The sequence below is a fragment of the Xenopus tropicalis genome, chromosome 6 (genome assembly GCF_000004195.4).
Source record: "Xenopus tropicalis strain Nigerian chromosome 6, UCB_Xtro_10.0, whole genome shotgun sequence".
NCBI classification, from domain to species: Eukaryota; Metazoa; Chordata; class Amphibia; order Anura; family Pipidae; genus Xenopus; species Xenopus tropicalis.
In genome coordinates, this window is record NC_030682.2 from 57,205,404 (window position 1) to 57,229,609 (window position 24,206).

The 24,206-nt window shown below is 38.2% G+C and overlaps 1 protein-coding gene across 3 annotated transcripts in view; it reads right to left on the bottom strand.

The window, feature by feature from the left end:
• Positions 1-24,206, bottom strand: part of hecw1 (HECT, C2 and WW domain containing E3 ubiquitin protein ligase 1) — a 129,975-nt gene that overhangs the window by 21,609 nt on the left and 84,160 nt on the right. For all 3 annotated transcript variants that reach the window (XM_018094564.2, XM_018094565.2, NM_001130278.1), the window contains 10 exons: positions 23,521-23,690; positions 17,935-18,077; positions 15,267-15,367; positions 12,077-13,426; positions 9,595-9,696; positions 7,884-8,034; positions 5,816-5,934; positions 3,635-3,756; positions 1,326-1,511; positions 944-1,078 (listed from right to left, as the gene is read on the bottom strand). In XM_018094564.2, coding sequence (XP_017950053.1) covers positions 944-1,078; positions 1,326-1,511; positions 3,635-3,756; positions 5,816-5,934; positions 7,884-8,034; positions 9,595-9,696; positions 12,077-13,426; positions 15,267-15,367; positions 17,935-18,077; positions 23,521-23,690 — 2,579 coding nt within the window. The remainder of the gene's footprint in view (positions 1-943; positions 1,079-1,325; positions 1,512-3,634; positions 3,757-5,815; positions 5,935-7,883; positions 8,035-9,594; positions 9,697-12,076; positions 13,427-15,266; positions 15,368-17,934; positions 18,078-23,520; positions 23,691-24,206) is intronic.

The following is a 24,206-nucleotide window of genomic DNA, read 5'->3' on the forward strand; positions in this document are numbered from 1 at the left end:
CACATTTTCCTAAAGCACATAGCAGCTTTCAACCAGTGGCCATTTTCCCTCTGATACATAATTGGATACATTTAAATCCGCAAACAGCATACACACACACACTGACCCTTATTCAGCATACATTTCAGCAAGAATACAGGCTCACACAGGCACAACTGTCTTTGATAACAGTTCTGCTTTGTTTGAGCACTGTAATGGTAAAGTTGAGCTCAGGAGAATTGGTTGGGAGAAAAAATTTGAAGCAGACAGCTAGAACTGAGTTTCTATAGGAACCAGCAATGCCATCTCTTCACTGGCTGCTAGACTGGGGGGCGTGTTTAGTAATCTGAGCTTAGAACAACTGAGCATGCCCACAAGCCAGAAATCAAAGCAAGTTCCTGAGGGAGGGGGCTGAGTGGGTTACAGGAGAAGGAAATCTAAGTGATTAAGGAGATGCTGCAGCCTTACTATTAACCTCTGGACAACCAGTGTGGCAGGTATAGAAAGATTTCAAAGAGGCTGTTCACTGATTACATTTTTGTGTGTGGGATTTACATGTCCTTTAAGGGATTTTATTAGAATACTAGAATTTTGGCACAGGGGTGCCATGAATCAACAACTTTAGTGTGCCATTCACTAAGTGCAAGTTAGCTGCCTGTTTAGGAGCAACGAGAAAACACTGGAACTAACATTTCCAAAAAGAAATTGATAATGCCATTGCAATTGCCACTATTAATAACAAAAGCCATTCTTAAAGGCATTAATAGAATCTGCCAACCTCAAACAGCAGGGCATTCTACAACCTCACTGCCTGCATCATAAAGAACCCCCTTCATTGCCAAGTGCTTGGATTACTGCAATATGAGCTACTGATTTTCTTAGCTGTAATTGTGCAGTTTATTTTGAGCGTCTGTATCCATTTCAGAAAAAAATAATTTGATGGGTAGCTTGCTTCCAACATTACCTCTCCAGCGCTATAACTTCTAAGCCTTTGAAGGTGCTGTCTGTGTGTCAGGTGATTTGGAAGGCGCCCATTTTGAAGTGGAATTCTTGGGTCAATAAATGTTGTTGCTCGACTGTTGTGGTCTACAAAGAAAGACTGGAAAAGAAAAGATAACACTGAAACTCACTGAAGCACACTGAAATTCCAAATACATTTTCCATATCCAAATACATTCGATATCAATGTACTTCACAATCAGGAAAGTAAACTATGGAAATTACTGGGGTTCCAGTATTATTCCAATATGTCTGATAAACAGGTTCTGTTAGCAAGATATTACACTGGGGCTCATTAACCTCTACTCTTTGTTCAGTTTACATATATCCTGTCTTTGCAGTCATACCTTTCCTTGTTGGTCAGTTTTGATCTCCCATCCTCGTGGCAACTCTAGCCGGGTGTCGGCAAACATGTTAATAAAGTTCACCAAGTCCCTGTTATGCTGGTAGCGTTCAAAGTTCCTTGCATCCCTTCGGATTTTCAGAACCATGTGCTTCAAGCAGGTGCTGTTTGTAAAAACTCGGTAGGCACTCTGAGTATAGCAAAGTAATACAACATCATGTTATTAAACCAAATTATAAAGGATTTTCTGAAATAAATTGCACTTTTTGCCAAATCTCCGTTGGCCTGAAAAAAAGCCAGATATAGGCTCATATAGTATAATATGGATATACTGTAAATCACATTAAAAAGTTATAGTTTGTATTAATGTGGTAAAATGAACTGTGCTGCAAATAAATATATATATTTTCCTGTGTGTACTGTAATATATTTAGAATTGCACTCCCAGGAGTGGTGAGCATAATATCGCTTGTTTCTGGAGTGGTCTGTTTGTCAGTATGAGCATCTTCTGTATGCGGAGTGTTTCTTATATACTTCTATAGGAGGCAGTAGTAGTTTTCTACATGAGCCCAGCAGTGGCCCTGTGTTTCTCCCCCCCCAAAAAGCCCATGCAACCCAAGGTGTATCAGGCTGGGTTAAGTATTCCCTTTGCCAAAAATCCCAAGTGTGGCATAAATCTGACAGTAATGTCTGATGAAGGTTTGCCTTATCACACCTTGCATGTTCACCAAACACATTCACTTGTTACTGGGGACAGATGTAGGAAGCCCTGTAAGTACAATAAATCCCCACTTATGCCAACCTATACCAAATGTATTTGGACTCATAGTGCAACATCCATGAGAGTTTTACACATTCTTAAAATGTGTCCGATATCTGTTCTCCATAAAAAGGATTCCCCGTGCCCACCCAGCTGCCCTTCCCCATTGGCCATGTGTTCAAGGAGTGCTTAACCATGAATTTTAAGTATTTTTTAATCAAATTAATCAGATTTTTCTTTGTAATAATAAAACAGAACCTTGTATTTAATGCCAATTAAGATATAAGTAACACATATTGGAGGCAAAACAATGGCGTTTATTTAATGTTTACATGATTTTTTAGTAGACTTAAGATATGGAGATCCAAATTACAGAAAGACCCCTTATCTGGAAACCCCAGGTCCAAGTATAAGGAACTGTTTTGTTATTATACAGAATAGTAAATTATTTATAAAAATCTGAATTATTTGATTGAAATGGAGTCTATGGGAGATGGCCTTTCCATAATTCAGAACTTTCTGGATAACTGGATTACTGGATACCGGTAAATTTACAATATACACTCACCTAAAGGTTTATTAGGAACACCTGTTCAATTTCTCATTAATGCAATTATCTAATCAACCAATCACATGGCAGTTGCTTCAATGCATTTAGGGGTGTGGTCCTGGTCAAGACAATCTCCTGAACTCCAAACTGAATGTCAGAATGGGAAAGAAAGGTGATTTAAGCAATTTTGAGCGTTGGTGCCAGTATGAGTATTTCACAATCTGCTCAGTTACTGGGATTTTCACGCACAACCATTTCTAGGGTTTACAAAGAATGGCGTGAAAAGGGAAAAACATCCAGTATGCGGCAGTCCTGTGGGCGAAAATGCCTTATTGATGCTAGAGGTCAGAGAAGGGTATTAGTATGGTGTTCCTAATAATCCTTTAGGTGAGTGTATATTGTAAAAAATATATTAATTATTTTCTTTATTATGTATTTAGAGCCACACAGTCTTATTAATGAGATTAAAAAGGCATAATTGTGTGAAGGCAGAATGTGCGTATGTAAAAAAACACGGTGGCGCTATTTTATTTATATTTTTATGGATTAATTGTATGCTAACAAATAAAAAAAATTACAAACAAAAATAACAAAGGGAAAAACATTCTGGCAGCAAATACTTAGAACAATGCTAAGTTTGTCTACAAAAACGAAAGGTTATGTTTTGTATTTGTTTTTAGTTTTTAATGCAGATACATATTTAATCTATTAGCACATTATCTTACCTCTGTGTTTCAGTATGCAATAGACATCAATATACTCAGCTGAATATTTTTTCCAGCTGCTGCTCTTGCTCTAAGCCACCCCCACCCCCCATGGATCGAGGCTATGCCCTTGACCTGGACAGCTTGTAATGGTTGAGCCTAAGCAAACAAGTTGAATTATAATAATCAGGGCAAATTGTTTTGATACATCAGCTTTCTTGTTTGTGTTGGAAATGGAAAGCATATGCCTCCTATAGGAAACAGGATGTAGAGAGATCAAGTGAAACCATTATACTTACATAGTTTGCATGCAGTATAGTAAAAAACTCTGGGTTGGTTATAAACTTGACAGCTGGGGATTGTAGCAGTAACGTAATTTTCTGGGAATTTATGGGTGTTAGGGATCCCTCTCTTCGTAACTCTGTGAAAGAAAAGAAAAAAAATATTCTGTAAGTACCATGAAAATTTAGGAAAAGAAAATAAATGTAACATGTTACTAGTAAGTAGACCTTCAATTTATATAGCCACAGTCTCACAGTTTGTTACTTTGATGTTAAGAGGGACATAATTGTTGCAGATTTCTGCCATAAATATCCACACAGGTGGGTGCTGCCCTGGGTCACATAAAAGAGAAAGTAGCATTGATCATCTAAAGGGAAAGCTTTTATTTTATGTACATCTGTGCTCTCATTCATAAATATACGCATATTGTAATCACCATAACCATATAAATCTGTAGGATATTGCAAAATGAATAAAAGTTGTATTTGTGTAAAACCCCCTGAATAAATGGCTTCTCTATGTGTCAGTATGACTTTCAGCAGAAAAAGGGTTTGGCAACCACCCTAAAGAAAGCTATGAGAATAAAATCATTATAATGCAACAAAACATATATAAAGTAAGTTCTGTCTATTCTAATTCTATTTTTATGTAAGATGACCCATGAAACATGGTTTACTGCACACAAAGATATGGTTGCCAAAAGCAATCAGCAATTTGCTTTAATTTAGATTTTAATAGTCTAGAAAATGAAAGCAAAGATCCTACTGGTTGCTAAGGGTAACTGTGCAAGTGCAATCTGCTTATACAAAAATATAAATATAAATAAGGACATTAAGATGAATGCAGTGAAAATCCAATGCCCATTTAGCTGGCAGAGCCCATCCTTGAGTGTAGCCGATTTATTACACTACTGCAGGGATCCCCAACCTTTTATACCTGTGAGTCACAATCAAATGGATAAAGTTTTGGAGAGCAACTTAAGCATGAAAAATGTTCCTGGAGGTGCCAGTGAGAGCTATTATTGCCTATTTGATAGCCCCTATGTTGACTGGAAGCCTACAGAAGGCTCTGTTTGGCAATTACACTGTTTTTTTTATGCAACCAAAACTTGCCCCCAAGCCAGAAATTCAAAAATAAACACCTGCTTTAAGGCCGCTGGGATCAACATCCAAAGGGTTGGTGAGCAACATGTTGCTCATGGGCCTCTGGTTGGGAATCACTGCATTACTGATTGTATCCTGTATAAACTGTACTTTATACTTATTTGTTTTATTAAATCTAAAAACTTTTCTGAAGAATTCAGGAAAATTAGGCACAGGGTTGCTGCTGCCAGAAAGCAATTTGAGAAACTCACTTCAGCCGGCAGAACCCGGCAAGTTACCAGGAAAGCAGTCCTGGTAACTTCAAAAGCTGAAATTATTTTATTATGATTTTTTAGTTGGAATTTTGGCTTTTCTAGTGCAGAGAGTGCTGTTGCAGATGGGGCGGCATCCACTAGGCCGCCTCAGGGAAGCACTTACTACCAGAACACCCCTGCATAGGCATCAAGTAATATATGTCTTTTAATCACTTCCTAAGTCTATTATTTTGGAATATGCTCTTTCCTACCACCAATCCTTTTAATACTTCTGTAGCAATCCCTTCCTTTTTCCAGAGCCTAAAGCACTAAAGTGATTACATATTAATATGCTGGTACTAGTTGCTTACTTACACACAATACTTTTTCTTTGATTAATACCTACAGCAATATGAAGGGTCCGTACATTGGTGGATGTAATGACAAATAGAAGCTTAGCCATTGAGTGAAGCAAGTGTATATTGTGTTGATCATAGTACTATATTAACCATCTGTAAATACTTAAAACACTAGCAAGATTTACTATAAACAGGAAAACACACACACAGATTAATCAAACCCCCTTCCAACCTAATTATCAGTGACCATCTGGTCCACATGGCACAGTGAAAATATTTTGGTACATGTGAATGTATATATATTTACAAAACTAGCTTACTTCCTACCAGAGGATGCTATCAATAATCATAAACCCCATGTCTCCTTTTATTGTTGGCATATTGTACTTGTGTACATCTGTGTATAAGGCTTGATTTATGTGCCTGCTTATTAACCTGTTGCTGACAGAGTCAGTGGGGGTCATTTTAAACAAACCAAATTTATAGAATAATAAATATCTAACCTGTGTTTGGCTGAGACAGATCTGTCTCCGAATCACCAACTCCGGGTGCCCTGTCATTACGACCTAAAGAATCTTCTTCTGTTCTTTCTGTTGCAATAGTCCTCTGGATATTCTGATACCTTTATTAAAAAAAAATATACATAAGTTAATATGCTTTGAAGGCACAAATACCTTAATAATGGCAAGGAGATGGGGCAGGTGCATCTAGGTAGAAGATAAATTCCATTTCATTATGATTATCTTATTTTATCTCATTCTTCGTATTTAGTAATGACCCTTTTAAAAAGAAATCCAAATTGAAGAAGTATAAAAACACCTTCATATAAAACTTTGTTCTCTAGAGGGTAAGATCTTATTCATTTGAAGCCATAACATTAAACTGTCCGTTTAGTTGGTTGCAGAATGCTGGGCAGGCCTGAAGAGTACCTGACAGATCACATCACAGGGTGCTATTCCAGTCACTATTAAGTAGACACAGAGCTTCGCAACACTTGGGGAGATGTGTGTGTTCAACATTATTTTGAGCAGCTCATCTCTCAAAATAAAAAAGATTTTATAGTTTGCAGCAGTGTGTGTAATACAACTTCTTACTGAAAACATAATTATCATTATAAGCATAATATGCACCAAAATATACTTCAAAGTTTAAATGTAGCATCATTGTTACATAAAATCTTACATTGCAAAATGCAGGTTTTTGCAGCGCATAATTTCTCCACTGGGCACCCAGAGTTATAGGATATGGTATTTTCTTCCATAAAAGTTGTCAACCTTACTTGTGCCATAGGCCTTCTATGTTCTAGTCTATCATTCATATTAATCTGGAGCTCTACTGGCTAGTGGATTCTGTGAAATTTAGAATGGCTCAATTCTTTAGCATTTAATAAAGCATAAAATAAGAAATTATACTTTTCATAATTATGTTTAAATATGATGGAGTTTAACTGATGGAAACATAAGCAACATTCACTCTAGGCATACAAGTGCTCTTTATCCACATCTATATCAAAAGGTTGTATTTCAAACATAAGACCAATAAATAAAGTGCTCCTTTTTGCAAATTTCCACTGGAATGCTTTGAAATATATCTGTTTTACAGAGCGATTCTAATTTTGTTGGTTCCCCCTTGTCACAGGGTCTCTTATGACATCGATATACTGCAGCCATATGGACAAAAAGTTGCAGCTGTGTGAAATTTAAAAATGAAAATATAAAATAAATAATTTAAATATTTTCCACTAATTCACAGCCACAGTTATGAAAAAGTACTAGGATGATGCATGATAAAGTCATATATCATTCTTTGCTCAGTAATATTATGTAAATATATATAAAACAGTGATGCAACTGCCCTCAGCCACACTTTTTTACTTGCTCAGATTGCATATACAGGTATGGAATCCCTTAAACCAGAAACCCATTATCCAGAAAGCTCCAAATTACGGAAAGTCCGTCTCCCATTTTTATCAAATATTATAGAATTTAAAAATTGATTTCCTTTTTCTCTGTAGTAAAAACAGTACCTTGTAATTGATCCCAACTAAAATGTAAATACCGTAATCCTTATTGGGTGCAAAACCCCCTGTGGGGTTTAATTAATGTTTTATTGATTTTTTAGTAGATATAAGGTACGGAGATCCCAATTATGGAAAGATCCCTTATCTGGAAGACCCCAGGTCCTGAGCATTCTGGATAACAGGTCTCGTACCTGTACTACAATTTGCAGAATTTACTGTGCTTTTTTTTACTGTGCTGCAGTGGAGGGGGGGGTGTGGTGATGGGGTGGCAGTGGGAGGACGAGGGCCCAGAGTAGGGGTAGGCAAAACAAGGAGGTATGGTCTAGAGTCCCCGCCATTGCACCAGCAATGTATTTCTCATTTTATATACCCCACCATCTCAACTGGCCTGTGTTAATACAAAGCTCCCACACCCTCCCCCCGATAACACTCGCCCCCTACTTATTTAATTTCTGACACTACATTTAATTTTAGACTTTTTGTTTCCCTTAACTTTATGCTGAGAACAGAATTCTATGAAACAATAGCAATGAAGAAGTGGATATACCAACCTGCGGTTCAGTTGCTCCATCTGTTGGATAGATCCAGATCTGCTTATACCATCTGGTGTTGCTGCTGTTGTTGGACGCTGCCACGTTGTGGTTCGATTGACATGGTCTACATAAAAAACTCTTCCATGACTGTCAATACGAGCTTCCCAGTCTAGGTTAAAAATAGCAATACCATTCATGAAAATGAGTAGTATGGGGAGTTTATCATTGTGTACAAATCACAATCATGTATTTATACACACATAATCACACAAGGAGTTTTTATTACTCATTATGAAAACCCCATTTACACAATGGAAATCAGAGTCACTATCCTAAAGATGTACTGCATTTTGCCTGTGTCACATATTACTGCAAAGAAAACCACCGTTTATGCGCAAAGACTGAAAAACAGTGTAATGTATTATAAAGGTCTTTGGCACCCAGCGGCAGTATGGAGTACACGTCTCAAAATTTTATTTATACTACTTTAGGGGTTATGTAATAATATGCACTAAGTTTGTTTAGGTGCAATAACCTATAGCAACCCCAATCAGTAGGTAGAATTTGCTGGTCACCTATTGTTCACTTTTAAATGAACTTTTAGGCTGATGCCACACCAGGCGTAGGGCTGATTTTTTCGGCAAGCGGAAAAACGCTTGCCGAAAATTCAGCCCTACGCCTGCTACTTGTGCCTGCACCCGAATGAATGGAATACGCTCGGGTGCAGGCACATGTAGCCGATATACGCACGAAAACGCGTGAGAATGCAAAGTCTCGCGTTTTCTTGCGTATATCGGCTACATGTGCCTGCACCCGAGCGTATCCCATTCATTCGGGTGCAGGCACAAGTAGCAGGCGTAGGGCTGAATTTTCGGCAAGCGTTTTTCCGCTTGCCGAAAAAATCAGCCCTACGCCTGGTGTGGCATCAGCCTTAGTATTTTGTAGAAAGTGCTATTCTGAGACAATCTGAAATTGGTCTTCCTTTTTTATTAATATAGCTTTATATTCATCATCTCTCCAATTACCCTAGCAAACAGACAGTGGTTAAGATGAGAAACTGGAATATGAAAAGGAGTGGGTTTGAATAGAGAGATAAGTAATAAGAAGTAACAATAACAATAAAATAGTGGCCTCCATGAGCAAAAGTTTTCACTGCTGGCTTCATCATAGTTGGAGAGAGAAGGAGTGCTCAAAAAGCAAAAGGGGCGGAGCTTCCCTCTAGACAAGGAAGTCAGTAAAAGAGCTGTAGTTGAACTGGTTGTGACAGAGAAACAAAAGGAACCTGGATGCAGGGAGAAAGGTATGTTATTAGGGGGCTGTACAGAGTAATTTTAGAGATATTCAGGCACTCAAGGCAGCCCTCCAGTGATGTCAATCCCCACCAAGCTCTCAACTTATGGAATGTATCTCCCCCCTCCTCATTACCAACCTGACCTGTTGTGCTTCACTCACACTACTACACTGCTGATTCTCTTCTTCCTTACCTCTATGGTCAGAGGTCAGTATTCAGGATTGCCTGTAGAAGGTGCGAAGCTTCATGTTCTTACCTTAACCCCTTTCTTTTTATCCCTCAAACTTTTTTTTTAATGCTCGATTTTGCACCCCTCCCCAACCACTAGTTTCACCCTAGGCCCTTGTCTCTTCTGCCTACCCCTAGTTTTGGCCCTGGCCTTTTCAAGCTGTTGCCACTGCTTACCAAACAAATGTAGGGAGAATTTATATAACTTACTTGGTGGAAGAGGTTCATCAATAGTTGGATAGTGGTGATGATCTGCCCTCAGAGATGGTAGCTGAGTTACAGACGGAGTGGTGTTAGGTAAGGTACAATCCCCTACAGAAGGAATGGTACAAAATGTCATCCACATATACATTTATTCGTTCTGCATAATTACCCTGTAGAGATATTTTGGCATGCTTTTTAATTTTCAAAATAACCCAGTTTTATCATAACTAATCATGTATCAAGAAAAATACAGGGACTAAATTCTGTTCCACAGCACACAATCTAAAATATTTTACAACAGTACATAATGATCTAAAAAAGATTAAAAACACAATGGGGCCCATTTAGTAATGTCCATATATTTTTGTTTTTATTAATTGCGGTCTTTCGTGGTTAAAATTGTGGATTTTACTAGCTACACAAAAACTTGAAAATTTGTGGTTTATGAAGTGAAAAAAAACCATGAAAAATAAAACAAAACTACACCGTCTAAAAGCTGTTGAGGTTATGTAGAAGTCAGTGGGAGCTGTCCTAAGCAAAGTGTAACAATCTTTATTTAATTAGTTGTTTTAGAGGTTTTTGGGGGGCAAGTTCATACAAAACGTCTTGCAAAAATGAAAAATTAGAGATTTCCATCTTAAAATAAATGACTCGACATTCAAGGTTTTAGTGGAAATTCGTGTTCCACTGAAATCAGAATGTTAATAAATGAGCCTCATTATGTCTCCATAAAATGATGGTCCATCCAACAATTGCAGAAGCACAGCCAAAAAAAAAAAAAAAAAAAAGATCACTTAAGGTCCATTGTACTGTGCAATTTTATAAAGTCAAATAGGTTAAACATGAAAGTGTGGTCAAAAGGGAATAAAATGGATCCCACTCATGTTTTCTGAAAGAAAACAATGCATTGTAGCTAAAAAACATAGTTATTTGTTGCATTAAGTGGTCCCTTGCTAAGTGAGCTGCATTGTTTATAAAGCTTTAAAGGAGAAGTAAAGGTAAAAAAAAGTAAGCTTTATCAGAAAGGTCTATGTAAATACAACCAAAATCACTCACAGTAATGCTGCACTGAGTTTTCTATAAAAAAAAACTACAGGATTTCTAGTCTCTTTTTTTGTAAACATGATGTTCCAGTGTCTGACTTCTTCTCTCAGAAACATCCTTAATTTTTGTGGCCAGAGTCTTCGTAGTTCTCTCCTCTCTCCCCTCTCCTGCTCCCATCAGAATGCTAAGAACTCCCTCCCCCTCCCTTAGGAATGTATGATCTCAGCTCTAACTAGACTGCAGGAAGGAAGCTACTTAAAATGGCAGCTGCTATATTAAGCAAACAGAGAGAGCTTCTAAAAAGCTATTTACTCAGGTATGGTTTCTGCAGAATAAATATATTGTTCTAGGTGACACTAATGTGGCCCGGGCCCTGGTCTGCTTCCCCTGGCCGGCGATGTCCTCCCCTGACATGTTTCACTTATGAGTGCTCAGGGGAGGACTTCGGGGTGGTCGTGGGGGCCCCTGCAGGATGTTAGGGGGGCCCTGCGGGAGGTGTGGGTGATGCAGCTGGCGGGGGCACCTTGAGGGGGGCCAACCCTGAATTTATGTCTTGTTATATCTGGGGATCTGACATAAGCACCCAAGAAGTTATGCTCTGTACATTTTTATTCTTATTGTTAATTTATTTTTTCTTTTCCTGTACAAAAAAATCTTAACCTTCAATCCAAACAGTTGATTTGCTGCCATGGTAAATGCATACCACCCAACTGTCCTGTTTTCCGTAATATATATACATGTATATATATATATATATATATATATATATATATATATATATATATATATAAATATAAATTCTTTATATGATCGTGGAGCTCCTCTGTGACTTATAATATCATTATATTTTACAATAGGGGGTAAATTATTTACTATATCTATCAATACAAGAGTAATGAAACACTCATTGAATTAAAAACAAGTGCAAAAATGTATTGGTGATGGTGCACATTTAGATCCTGCCCAAAGGACCTCTTTTCAATACATCTAGACAGGACCGAAACATCAACTAACACCACAAAAATGTTTCCCCTTGTTAAGAAGAATCCTTGTATTGATATATTTCCCTGTAGAAGCAACTGGACTATCATGTGCTTTGTTTAGCGTGTGTTGCCATTACACATTATCTGTATATATTATCTATATATATAATATATATATGTGTGTATTATAATGCATGTGCAACTATATAGATTAACCATACCCATATACCAATTTATAGGTATAGAGATTTACTTAGAAATCCCTGATATTACAGAGGCCCTATGGCCTTACATAGTCAAGAAGCTCCACGTCACTTTTCTAGTTTACAGTAGGACTGTCACCATACACAAAAAGTTTTCAACTGTACCTCCATGTATTTATTACATTGCTGTAGACTTATTTTTAACAACTACGGAATATAATGAAAACAATGAAGATCCATGAATAGATTAAATCTAACCTTCTGTTCTATTGCTTGGCCCAGCTACAGGAGATTCCAGGACACCAAGAGTCCTTTCTGAATTAACACTTTGACCAGAGGTATCATCAGACCATTGATTAGAACCATCAGCCTGGTCTCTTTCAGGCTCTGGGCTTTGATTTGAATCTGGCATAGATTCAAAAGCACTGTTCTCATCCTCCTCATCATCCTGGGAAGAAAAGACAGTACTTTCAGACATTCTAGCACTGTCCACTGAAGAGAAGCGGGTGTGACTGGAAAAGCGGTTGTGACTATCATAGCATGAGGGGCTATAACATGAGGTGCTGTAGCAGGATGTGCTGTAACAGGATGTGCTGTAACAAGATGTGTCACAAGTGTCACACTCGTGGTCTCCATGGACCCTAGCACTTGAGTCACTTTCACTTTCTGTTCTAAGCAACTCCACATCCAGGCAATTATGGTTACAGGAAGGGAGATGAGGACTCGTGCTATCAAGAGGTAAAGGGCTCCTGCTGTTTTCAACATCATCATTTTCATCAATGACAACTTCAGATGAAGGATCAGGAGCAACAGTTTCAGTTTCACTAACAATATCTTTTTCTGAAGTTTCCTTAACTGTGGATTCTTCATCAAGATCAACACTGTTTTGCTCTTCCTCATCTCCATCACCTGACATCTGTGCTGAAGGCAGACTATGGAGTAAATTATGAATCCTAATGTAATGTGTGCGAGGGGTTTCAGGCTCTCCACATGCTGATGCGATGACTGTCTCCAGCTCTGACACTGGCAATGAACAAGGCCTGTTTTTCCTTTTTACCGTATTTCTAAGTTTTGGTTCACCATCTGGTAAGGGACACCCTCCCTCTGGTTCCTCTGGTGCTTTCTCTTGATCTTTACTGGCTTCAAGTAACATATTTTCTTCATCTACATCCAGGATCTCTGGATTTTCATTTTGCCCAGCAGCAGCAGCAGCAGCAACAGAAACTACAATGTTCTCTAATTTGGCTTCAGAATCAACACACGCTGCTTGCTCCTGAACAGAATCTATGAAGTCAACAGGTAAAGTCATCTCAGCTTGGCCAGAATCCAAGTTTTCTGTAAGTTCTGCTCCAGACGCATTTGCCATGGCACTTCCTGTGATGTTTTTGTGCAAGCTGTTTTGACTGGTGGACCTGCTGCCACTTGCTGAGTTCTTGTCATGACCATTTGCAGAAATACATTCATTTGGCAATTCTTGAGAGGAACATTCAGTTGCAACCGAAGCTCTTCTCTGTGATTCAATAGGGGTCTCCTCATTTGTGTTGTGAAGTGGACTGGCAGAAGCTGTACCTGGCACTGTGTCTGAAGACACTGAGATCTCTTCATCATCTAAAAGAATACATGTAACAAGGATACAAATAAGAAATGATTCTCATTAATTTCATAGCAGTAATTACTAAATAACTGAAATAAAAAAACAGAACCAGCACATCAAATAAATGATTAAATCAAGTGTTCTGTAAATATCAAGGCTTAAATGTACCACAATATTACAATAGGAATTTTTTTATTTGTAACATTATAAATAGACATTTATACAGCAATATTTCTGCAGGGGAGAAAAGAATCTACCCACAGGGAAGTTTACCCCAGTTGCTCCCAGGTATCGCATGAAAATTCAAGAGCTGGGAGTGATGACATCTAGGCATCAAGCACACCTTAAAAGTACACTATGCACAATTAAAATTCAAAGTGCAAAGTGTTTAACAAAGTATTTGAAATCACACATTTTTTATTCTTGTCCATGCAAAGTTTTTCCATTTAAGAGTTTAATTATTTTTTCCCCAATAAATGGAGAAATAGGTTCAGAACTTATGTAAAGTTATATTGCAAATGATCAGCAGTTTGCCAAGGCCAGCACACTTCTATAATTGTATCCTTCTTGCTCTATATTCTTTGCATTTGGTATTGTCCACCATTCCCTTTAAAAACCAAGAACAGAACCCTTGCTATCCATAATCAATCAGTATCTAACAAAATTCTGTGCCAGTTTAGCTTATTGTGAGGTTGCCTTAGGGCAGTGGCACACAGGGAGACTATTCACAAGAATGTAAATTGCCGGTGGGATGGTATACGCATAGTTGCCGAAGATGCCTTGCAAGGAAACTTCGTATGCCACCCACTGGCGATTTACATTCTTTCCGGTGAGTTGGCATGTCAGGGAGATTAGTTGCCCGCAATAGTGAAGGTTTATCGCGGGCGACTAATATCCACGTGTGCCACTACCCTTAAGGTTCTGTATTTGACCTACTTTGGTCTGCCTGCATGCTATCACTTTGAGAAACTTACCCACTCATTATGCTTTAAGTATTACTTGTATGTAGATGACTTGAAGATATATACAGACACCCCTTCACTAAGATTTAGACTAACTGGCTCCTGGAAGAAGCAACACCATTTCAAATTCAACTTAAGAAAACCTTGCCCTGCACCCACTTTTATTATTACTTCTCCTTTACCCTGTATATTTAACACTCTACACACACACACATTACACAAGGGGGATTTTTACTAGGGGTGGGAAATCAGGCTAGGCAAGCTAGGGATTTCCCTTACTGCTAAACATGAAGCCTCCAATTTAAAACTGGAAGTTTAACCAAGACACAGCATGAGCACACTTATGACTTAAAGAACGAAAAGTTAATTTCATGGTCAGAGGTAATTTAGGTATTTACCTTGCCTTATGCAAAACATGCCCCTGGAGTTAAACAAATGAAGGCCTATGACCTTACGACTCGATTTGATGTCCATGCCAACCATGACCACTAGCTTTTTCTAGCCCACCCCTCTATTCCTCTTTTTCTCTCAACTCCTGGCTTTAAAAGAGACATTATTTTAAAAGAGAAAATATTTGAAAAGGTTCTTAGTTTGCCCAGGAGTGGTAACCTATAGCAGCCAATAAGATGTTTTCTTTTAAACAGGTGACCAGTATATGCTACCTGCTGATTGGTTGCTATGGGTGCTGCACCTAGGCAAACTTAGTGCATAACTCTTTTGGACTTCTTTCTTTCTTTTTTTTTTTAAAGATGTTCTTGTAGATATTGGTGTTTTTTAACCTCTGCTAATAGTATTATGAATCAAAGAACAAAAGAACAAATAAAAGAGAAAAAGAAAAGAATAATTAAAAAGTATATCTAAAAGAAAAATGAATATCTTAAAGTTACTGCACCAGGGTGAATGGATGATGTTATTTCAAATCGGAACTGCAGTTGTCCACTGACGTGATCTGTAGGAAGTCTGCGACCTAAGGTGTAACTCACAACACGATCTCTGCAAATGGAGTACAAAAAGCATTTGTGTTGAATTTGAATGAATGAAGGGTCTGATTTAAATTTGTGGCATATGGGTATTTTGACCACAGCTGTTTGTCTACCTTATTTCAATGGCCAACGTTATCATTATCTGCCTGTCACGACAAAAAGGCAGCGTCTCTAAGCAGAAGTTTGACTTTCAGCCTTAAGCATTTCTGTTAATGCCCAACAGCCACTACAAGACAGATGCATGCACAAAATTCCCTCCTTACCCAGAGTTATTTGTAGGCCTTATCAGTAGGGACTTCTGGGTGAGCTTTAACTAAAGAATGGCTAAATGGTATTGTACTGTTGGAAATCAGATATACCCCCATCACTTGATGATGCTTACAAAGCTTGACTTTGCCTATCATATGGATTGGCTGGAAGCTACTGTTAATAGAGAATATCAAGTTACAACCTTTTTATTACATGGTCAAAATACATGCAAAGGTTACCCCCTACATGACAACAAGAGATTTTCTATTTATTCCAGTTTACCACCCGGTATATGTCAAAGGAGCTAGCTGGGAGAAATCCCTGGAGGTGTAACTATAGAGGAAGCAGACCCTGTGGCTGCTGGGGATCCTAGTAATAAATTACTTATTCTCACAAACGTGATACCTACACTATTGCTCATGATCCGCAGAGCGCATTTGTTGAGATAGAGTATAAAAGCGAATATCTTCCATTACAAGTTTCTCATACCATGCTTCAACTCAATTCTGCCCTCTCCCGGACTACAAGGTTACTATAGTACACTCACAATAACACAATAATTACAATAATCTATAATCTAATCCATAAATCTTGTTTTTCATATTCAGCTCTCTTTTTTTTATCCCCCACCAAACAAATGAAAATTTTCCTCAAAGGCAAAGTAGATATACACAAAAAATGAGTGTCAACTAATTTCTCAACTTTTCATGTCCTCTCCATTTATTCTTGCTCACATGATCCTATGCCCTAACCATTATTAATAGTGTGCCCCTGCTGTTGTTCCACTTGTTACTTATATATTTAATTCCTCTCTAGCTTTTGGTACATTCCCCTCTTTCTGCAAATATGCCTGTGTCAAGCCCATTCTTAAAATAGATACAGTAGATTCAGCCTGGCTATTCAATTACCACCCTGTTTCTTTCTCACTGCTAGCCTCTTAAAATCTCACCTTTTCTCATATTACTGGCTTTTTCTGTACCCATTATTTGCTGGATCCTCTACAGTCGGGCTTTCAACCTGCCCATTCCAATGACACGGCATTATGTACAGGTACAAATGATCTTCAGACTGTTAAGGCCAAGTTACACTCTATTCTTATTCTTCTGGACTCCAGACTCCCACCTTTCTCCCCTCCAATTCATTTTAAAATCTGCTGCCAAAATCATCTTGCTCTCTTCTAAGAGGGAACCTGTTCATCCCCTGGTAAAATGCCTTTAATGGCTGCTTGTGAAAAAAAGATAGCAAACACCTATCTTGCTGCTTCTGACCTTCGAAATTCCATCTCTAAATATTTCTGTAGGAAATTCTCTCTATTTTCTCAAACGTAAACTAAGATCCTACCTTTTAACACTAAAGTCTTCAGTGTTGGTACTTAAGGGTCAGTTCTCAAACCTGTGTGCACTTTGCCCTCCTATTTGGGCCTGTATTTTAGCCATCCACTTATATAGTAATCTCTATTGGGCAAAAACATGGCATTTAATCGCTGTATATCTATACCTATTTATTCATTTTTAATGTTTTCTATCCCTATGTACACTTCATTTTGTAGCCAGGACACATTCCTCCAGTTGAGGTAAATGGTCTAAAATATAAATACTATGTTAGGGAAGCAAATAACAAGCAGAACCTCACTGTATTGAACCTGCAATAAAAGCAGTTTATGAAGTTATCAGGGTTGCAATTTTCAGTAGCTGGTTTCTGACCCACACAGATGGCACCCTTTTTACCAACTCTCTACACATATTTTTTTCCCTGTCCTAGCCACTGCTAAAATGGCCACTACTACTCTTCTACCTGCAGCTTAAATAGCTCTTAACAATAAACTTTATTGAAGAATGAAGACTGTTATAAAACAATATTTCAAAGGCACAGAAAAAAACAGATATAGTGCAACATATAACATCAGCAATATAAACCTCATTTAAGTCCATTATGGGCATTCTAGTTTGGTATATGAGGAATATCTGGGGTTACCTCACATTTCTATGACACTCATAAGCAAAACACGTCAAACAATGCAATACAGACGAGCAAAAGCAACGACAAATTAAAACAAAACTAAAACAAGAGGTAAATGAATAAACAAAAAAATTATTTTTTTTATTTATAACACTACTCACCTTCGGTGAGCACTATATATGCCTTAGGAGTTACTAATGACACCCAGCAAGAAAAAATTGAAAACATTTTCTACCCAAATAGGGCATTTTGTATTATAATTAATTGTGATGAGCCAATTAGCATTTTTTAGTTTTTAAATATATATATAATGTACTGCATAAAAGCAGGGGTTACAACTCTCTCAGTGACATTATGATTGACACTTACCCAATTGCATGCCTTTCCAGCAGGCGCTGTACTGGCATAGAGAGCTTTCCCAAAAATCGTTTGATGATTGGACGGCTTTTGGCAAATTTATCCTTTACTTCAATTTCCAATACGTCAGTTGGAAGGGAGACAAAACTGAAAAGCTAGAGGAAACAATACGAGGTAACCACATGTCATATTTACCGGCTGAACAGGATACTGTATAGAAAGATACAGTATTAAACCGTTGGTTGGCTAATATTCTATAAGCATTACAGCAACACTGGAAAGTGGATAGTTCTAAACATAAAATGCACATTAAACTTTCTTCTACATTGGTACTTGAAATTGCATTATTTTAATGAAGGAAACAGAAAGGTAAAAACTAAGTAAGCTTTATCAGAAAGTTCAGAAATGTAAATACAGCCATAAGCACTCACAGAACTGCTGCTCTGAGTCCTCAGTGAAAAGAAACACCACATTTCTTTTCTTTCATTCTGTATACATGATCTTCTGTGTCAGACTTCCTGCTCTTAGAAAAATCCTTTAGGGCTACTCTCCCCCTCTGTTCTCCTCCTTCCCCTCCTATCTTGTCCCCATCTTTCTCTGCTGTGTAAATTGAGCTTAGAGCTGTTCCAGAAGCAGTGTGCAGGCAGGCAAGTGAATTCAGACCAAGCTAAAATGGCAGCTACTATCGTAAACAAACAGAGGGAGCTTCTATGGCTGTTTAGAGAGGTATGGTAAAGCATTATGCAGAATAAATATAGCATTCTAACTTGCACAAATGTGGCTAATCTATAGGCAATAAAATACCAAAATGCCTTTCCTTCTCCTTTAAATCCAGATCCTTATGGCAGTTTGTAGTGCCATGTGTCTGTAAGGGCTGACTTGCCTTAATGGTTCTAGCTTTAAGCTAGCGTGTGCCTGATAACTCTGTCAAGTTCAGTTCACGCATGCTGTAAAATGATATTATGAACTTTGATAAATTTGCAGCTGGGTCGGTAGAACCATTAAGGCAAGTCAGCCCTTACTAAATGTAAAAATATTGGTTGCAAATTGTTATAAATTTGGACTCTGACGTATACTAAGTAAAATAAATTAATTATACAGCAGCTTGAGAAAAAATATACATTTATTTTAATCAACCTTTTACAGTGAAATGAAGCTGCTCTGCTGATCAAGTGAGAGTTATAGCTAATACCACAGGAAAATATGATGCATGAGTCTAAATAGTTAAGTAATTACGGGAAAGATCCTGGTCTCAACCCACAGCCGCTAAGTTCTCAGGATAACAAGCGGTGACAGCAATTCTAAAGGTCAATCTCAACAATATTTCCTACTATTAAAGCTGATCTTCACAACTGATAAACAGTTTTATAGCTATTTTATTTCTTTTCTGTTGCAATTTTCCAGGTTAGCATTGCATTTTCAGTGTGCACCTTAGGATATCAGGAAATGAATATATGAAAATAAGTCTTAGCCAGGGTCCTCTTCTATTCTGAGCAATGTCTTGTAAATCTCTAGCCGTTAGTGACATTCAGGTTAAGCTGCAACTTGTGTGACCCACAGGTTGACCCACAGCTGAATTAATATACAGGCCCCCTAGGGCCTGTTTCTACGCGGTGACAGCTTTTAGGGGGCAGCCCTCGGGTGCCTATATATTTGATTTTTTTTATTAAAACTCCCCCAAGCCCGGTTGGAGAGTTTTTGCAAAATCCAGCTCCAGGGCTGAGGGGGTGAACTGCGTGTCGCTGCACTGTTGTGACGTCACACATGACCTGAAGTGATGTCACATACACACTGTACATGACATCACTTCCACATCTGGGGGGGGCACCGGAGCTAAATACAGCACTGGGTTTATCCTTAGGTCAGGTGGGTTAGGATTAAATTTGGGTGGCCATTGCAGGTTCTGGTTGGGTGCAGGTCAGCCTAGGGAAGTACACTCTTCCGCTACCCCTGAAGTTTCCCTGTCTTAGGCTGATGCCACACCAGGCGTAGGGCTGATTTTTTCGGCAAGCGGAAAAACGCTTGCCGAAAATTCAGCCCTACGCCTGCTACTTGTGCCTGCACCCGAATGAATGAGATACGCTCGGGTGCAGGCACATGTAGCCGATATACGCATGAAAATGTGAGACTTTGCATTCTCACGCGTTTTCATGCGTATATCGGCTACATGTGCCTGCACCCGAGCGTATCTCATTCATTCGGGTGCAGGCACAAGTAGCAGGCGTAGGGCTGAATTTTCGGCAAGCGTTTTTCCGCTTGCCGAAAAAATCAGCCCTACGCCTGGTGTGGCATCAGCCTTAAAGGAGAAAGAAAGGTAAAAACTAAGTAAGCTTTATCAGAAAGGTCTATGTAAATACAGCCATAAGCACTCACAGAAACGCTGCACTGAGTTTGCTGTCAAAAGATTTGTTGCAATTTTCCAGGTTGGCATTGCATTTTCAGTGTGCACCTTAGGATATTGGGAAATGAATATATGAAAATAAGTCTTAGCCAGGGTCCTCTTGTATTCTGAGTAATGTCTTCTAAATCTCTAGCCAGTAGTGACATTCAGGTTAAGCTGCAACTTGTGTGACCCACAGGTTTACACACGGCTGAATTAATATACAGGCACCCTACGGCCTGTTTCTACGCGGTGGCAGCTTTTAGGGGGCAGCCCTCGGGTGCCTATATATTTGATTTTTTTTTATTAAAACTCCCCCCAGCCCGGTTGGAGAGTTTTTGCAAAATTCAGCTCCAGGGCTGAGGGGGTGAACTGCGTGTGTCAGTTTCCTGTGCCAGAGACACGCAGCTCTCTCCTGCTCCCCCTCTCTCAAGAATGCTAAGAATTCACTCCCCCCCCCCTTAGGAATGTGGATCTAAGCCAATCAGCAGGAAGCTTCCTCATAGTTTAACTAACTGAGCATGTACACGGGTCTTGCTCTTGGTGCAGGAGCGAGGCATTATGGGAACTTTCTTTACACAGCTCAGCGTTTTTTCTTCCTGTTTGGCTTCTGATCATCTGAACGGGAGAAATATGGGGAGACTTAAGGGCACTATTGAGAGAACTGAAGGTATGCCTGCAGCTTGAGATTAACTCTTTATTAGCCTTTCCTTCTCCTTTAAGGCACATGAAGAAGCATTGTACAGAGCAGAAATATGTGACTTTGTGTTAGATATGGGTCCTAAAATGGCAACATTTTGCAGGTTAAGGATTTGGTGGTTGGGGTCGGGTTCAGGTTGAGTTTTTTATAACCCACACATTACTACTAGCTGGTGCTCTACAGCTATTAAATTATAGCTCCCATAATGTTCTGATGACTAAATTCCAACTGATTTAATTTTCATTTCTTATCTGTGAAAGGCTGCAATGGGCTCAACTTGAGACTCACATGGGCTTATTTATAAGCATTACCACAGTCTACTGTTTTTGTGTGGAATATATCCCAGAATGCATGGAATTTTGTCTGCCATGCCTGGGAACCTTGTGCCATGTACAGCAAACCCAGTTCACTCTACTATGTTGTATATAAACAACCAGGCTGAAAGTTCACCATGGTCTCCAGAGAAATTCCAATTATGGAACATAGATTCCATTGATGGAACACCTCAACCCCTCCCTACTTCTCCTACTACTACTACCTGCTCCCTGCAGGTAGACTACCAAACTAGCCACTGTCTTTGATAATTTGCCCAGGAAGTCTAAATCATACCCTGCTTACTTGTAGGATTCATCCCTTTTGGTTGTAACAAACAGCAATGTTTCCAAAGGTTAGAGGGCCAAAATACATTGCTGATGTTGGACCCATTAACACCTGCTTATTCCACTGAAAATGAACCCTACTTATGAAAAAGCTACATTTTCAGCAGACTCACTACTTCCTATTACTCTTCTGACAGTGACAGTGCATGAGCAAGTATCTAAGTTGGTACAACACTTCAATCATCAAGGCCCCTTTTATACACAATAACAATATTCAATTTTTTAAACATTTATCTGCAATAATTTGGCAATGATAAGTATGTACTTTAAGAGAAATCTGTAGGGGTTATTCCCTATCATTACAATGAAATCAGCTATTTTCCTAAAAGCTGTTTAGGGAGAGAGGGAATTCCTGAGCAAAACCGCATTTGATGTTTTCCACAAACCAAATTTAGCCCTTCCAGAGTAATTTGAGGTTAACACTTGCAATAATAATGTGTCAGCAGGTAAAAAAGACTTTAGCCACAAATCTCTAAAAACCTTCTCACAGTATGTAGGTTGCATTTTCTATATGCGTATGCAGTTTGAAGACAAATTTTCACATAATGCACAAGACAATATATAAATTCAAGGGCAAAAAAACAATAATTATATTATGTGAATGTTATATTTGTAAATGTAAAGGACCGTTATGCACTGAGGGGAATATACTACCTGTACCATGCAATTGCAGACAATACTGGGTCACACCATAAAATCCAAAAAACTAAGAATCATTTACTAAAAGGGCCCAAAATGTAATAACATATAAATGAAGATTATTCAGTTAGTATCCAGCTCAAAATTACCTGTTGTTCGTGTGCTTTGGAGAGTCTGAACACCTAGGGGCACATTTACTAACCCACGAACGGGCCGAATGCGTCCGATTGCGTTTTTTTCGTAATGATCGGTAATTTTGCGATTTTTTTCGTATCTTTTGCGATTTTTTCGGCGTCTTTACGATTTTTGCGTAAAAACGCGAGTTTTTCGTAGCCATTACGAAAGTTGCGCAAAGTCGCGATTTTTTCGTAGCGGTAAAACTTGCGCCTTTTAAGTGTTAACGCTATGAAAAAATCGCGACTTTGCGCAACTTTCGTAATGGCTACGAAAAACTCGCGTTTTTACGCAAAAATCGTAAAGACGCCGAAAAAATCGCAAAAAATACGAAAAAATCGCCAAATTACCGAAAAAGTCGCAAAATATTCGTTTCCAATCGGAATTTTTCCAATTCGGATTACTGTAAGGTCCAGCCCCAATGAGCCTGTGGCAGTACTGCCCTAACCTGGTGTAATACCCCTTTATTATAAGTTATACATACTCTTTTATTATCAATGTTGTTTTTCTAGAGAAAATCTATAACCTGACTAAATGAAACACCCAATTTTCCTTTTAGAGTAAGTATTCTTTTAGCGCATTTGTAATTATTATATTAATATTATTATATACATTTGTGATGCAGAAAAGAAATATGTTTTCATTGGATCAATCAATTGCTTTTTAATTTTTTTTAACTTTGTCAAGTTTTTTGTAATTTAAATAGCTTCAAAAGATTTAGGCCACCAATTTGAAAGTAACCCAGTGTTATGCTGCCACCTACTGGATATATTTCATTTAGCACAATTTTCTAGGTAAAATGCTATTTGTTTTTTCTTTATTTTTACATGAATTTTATTAGCAGTCTAAGTCCTGGAATGGTTGTGTTATTTATGGCAATAAATGAAACTCACACAAAAATTTGGATGGTTCAATATTTCATCTGGGTATTTTCATGCATATTTGTATGTGTTCTCAAGTAATATGCATTATCTAGACAAAACAGTAAAGAGTATGGAATACATTTCTCTTGTTTCAGATGAAGGTACCGGTACATATGGATTTACCTCTCTTTTCCAGACAGGATTAACAGTGTTGCATACAATCTTTGATCTCTTCTCCTGTCCATGGTGAGGCAGGGCTGGGAAGATACTATGCTTTCCAGGCTGGATTGAAATCTTCAGGTAAGGATCCGGATTGAAGAACATTCCTTTCTTTAAACCCAGAGCTTGGAAATCTAGAAACAAAGTTGCATAACTGTACATGAGATGTGACATGTAGCATGTTATAAAGTTGCAGCAGAGACAAATCTATTAGCTTTTTGAAATCTAAAATGATATTCAGCTTTTCAAGGAAGGAAAATAACTCATTGGTATAAAAGTGTAGTTAGCAGATATGTACCAATCTACAATTTAATTTTAAGTTTCTTTGGATTAGTTTAAAATACAATCTGCCAAGAGTCACAAAAATTCATATGGGATTTTCACATGCTACTGGATCTCTGGACAGGAATAAGGCCTGTGGGATTTGCAGCTCAGTAGAGCACATATAGTGACTTAGGTGCCCCGTAGCAACCAATCAGCAATTAGCTTTGATCAGTCTAGCACACTCTGAATAAGTAAGTAAATGTGTGACTGATTTCTATGGGTTACTGCACTGAACTAAATTGGCACTAAAAATAGAATATGATGTGCTTCTTCTCCTGTTTTGTAATGAAGTTTGTCCTTCTTTATTTGTTACTCAACTCTTTTTA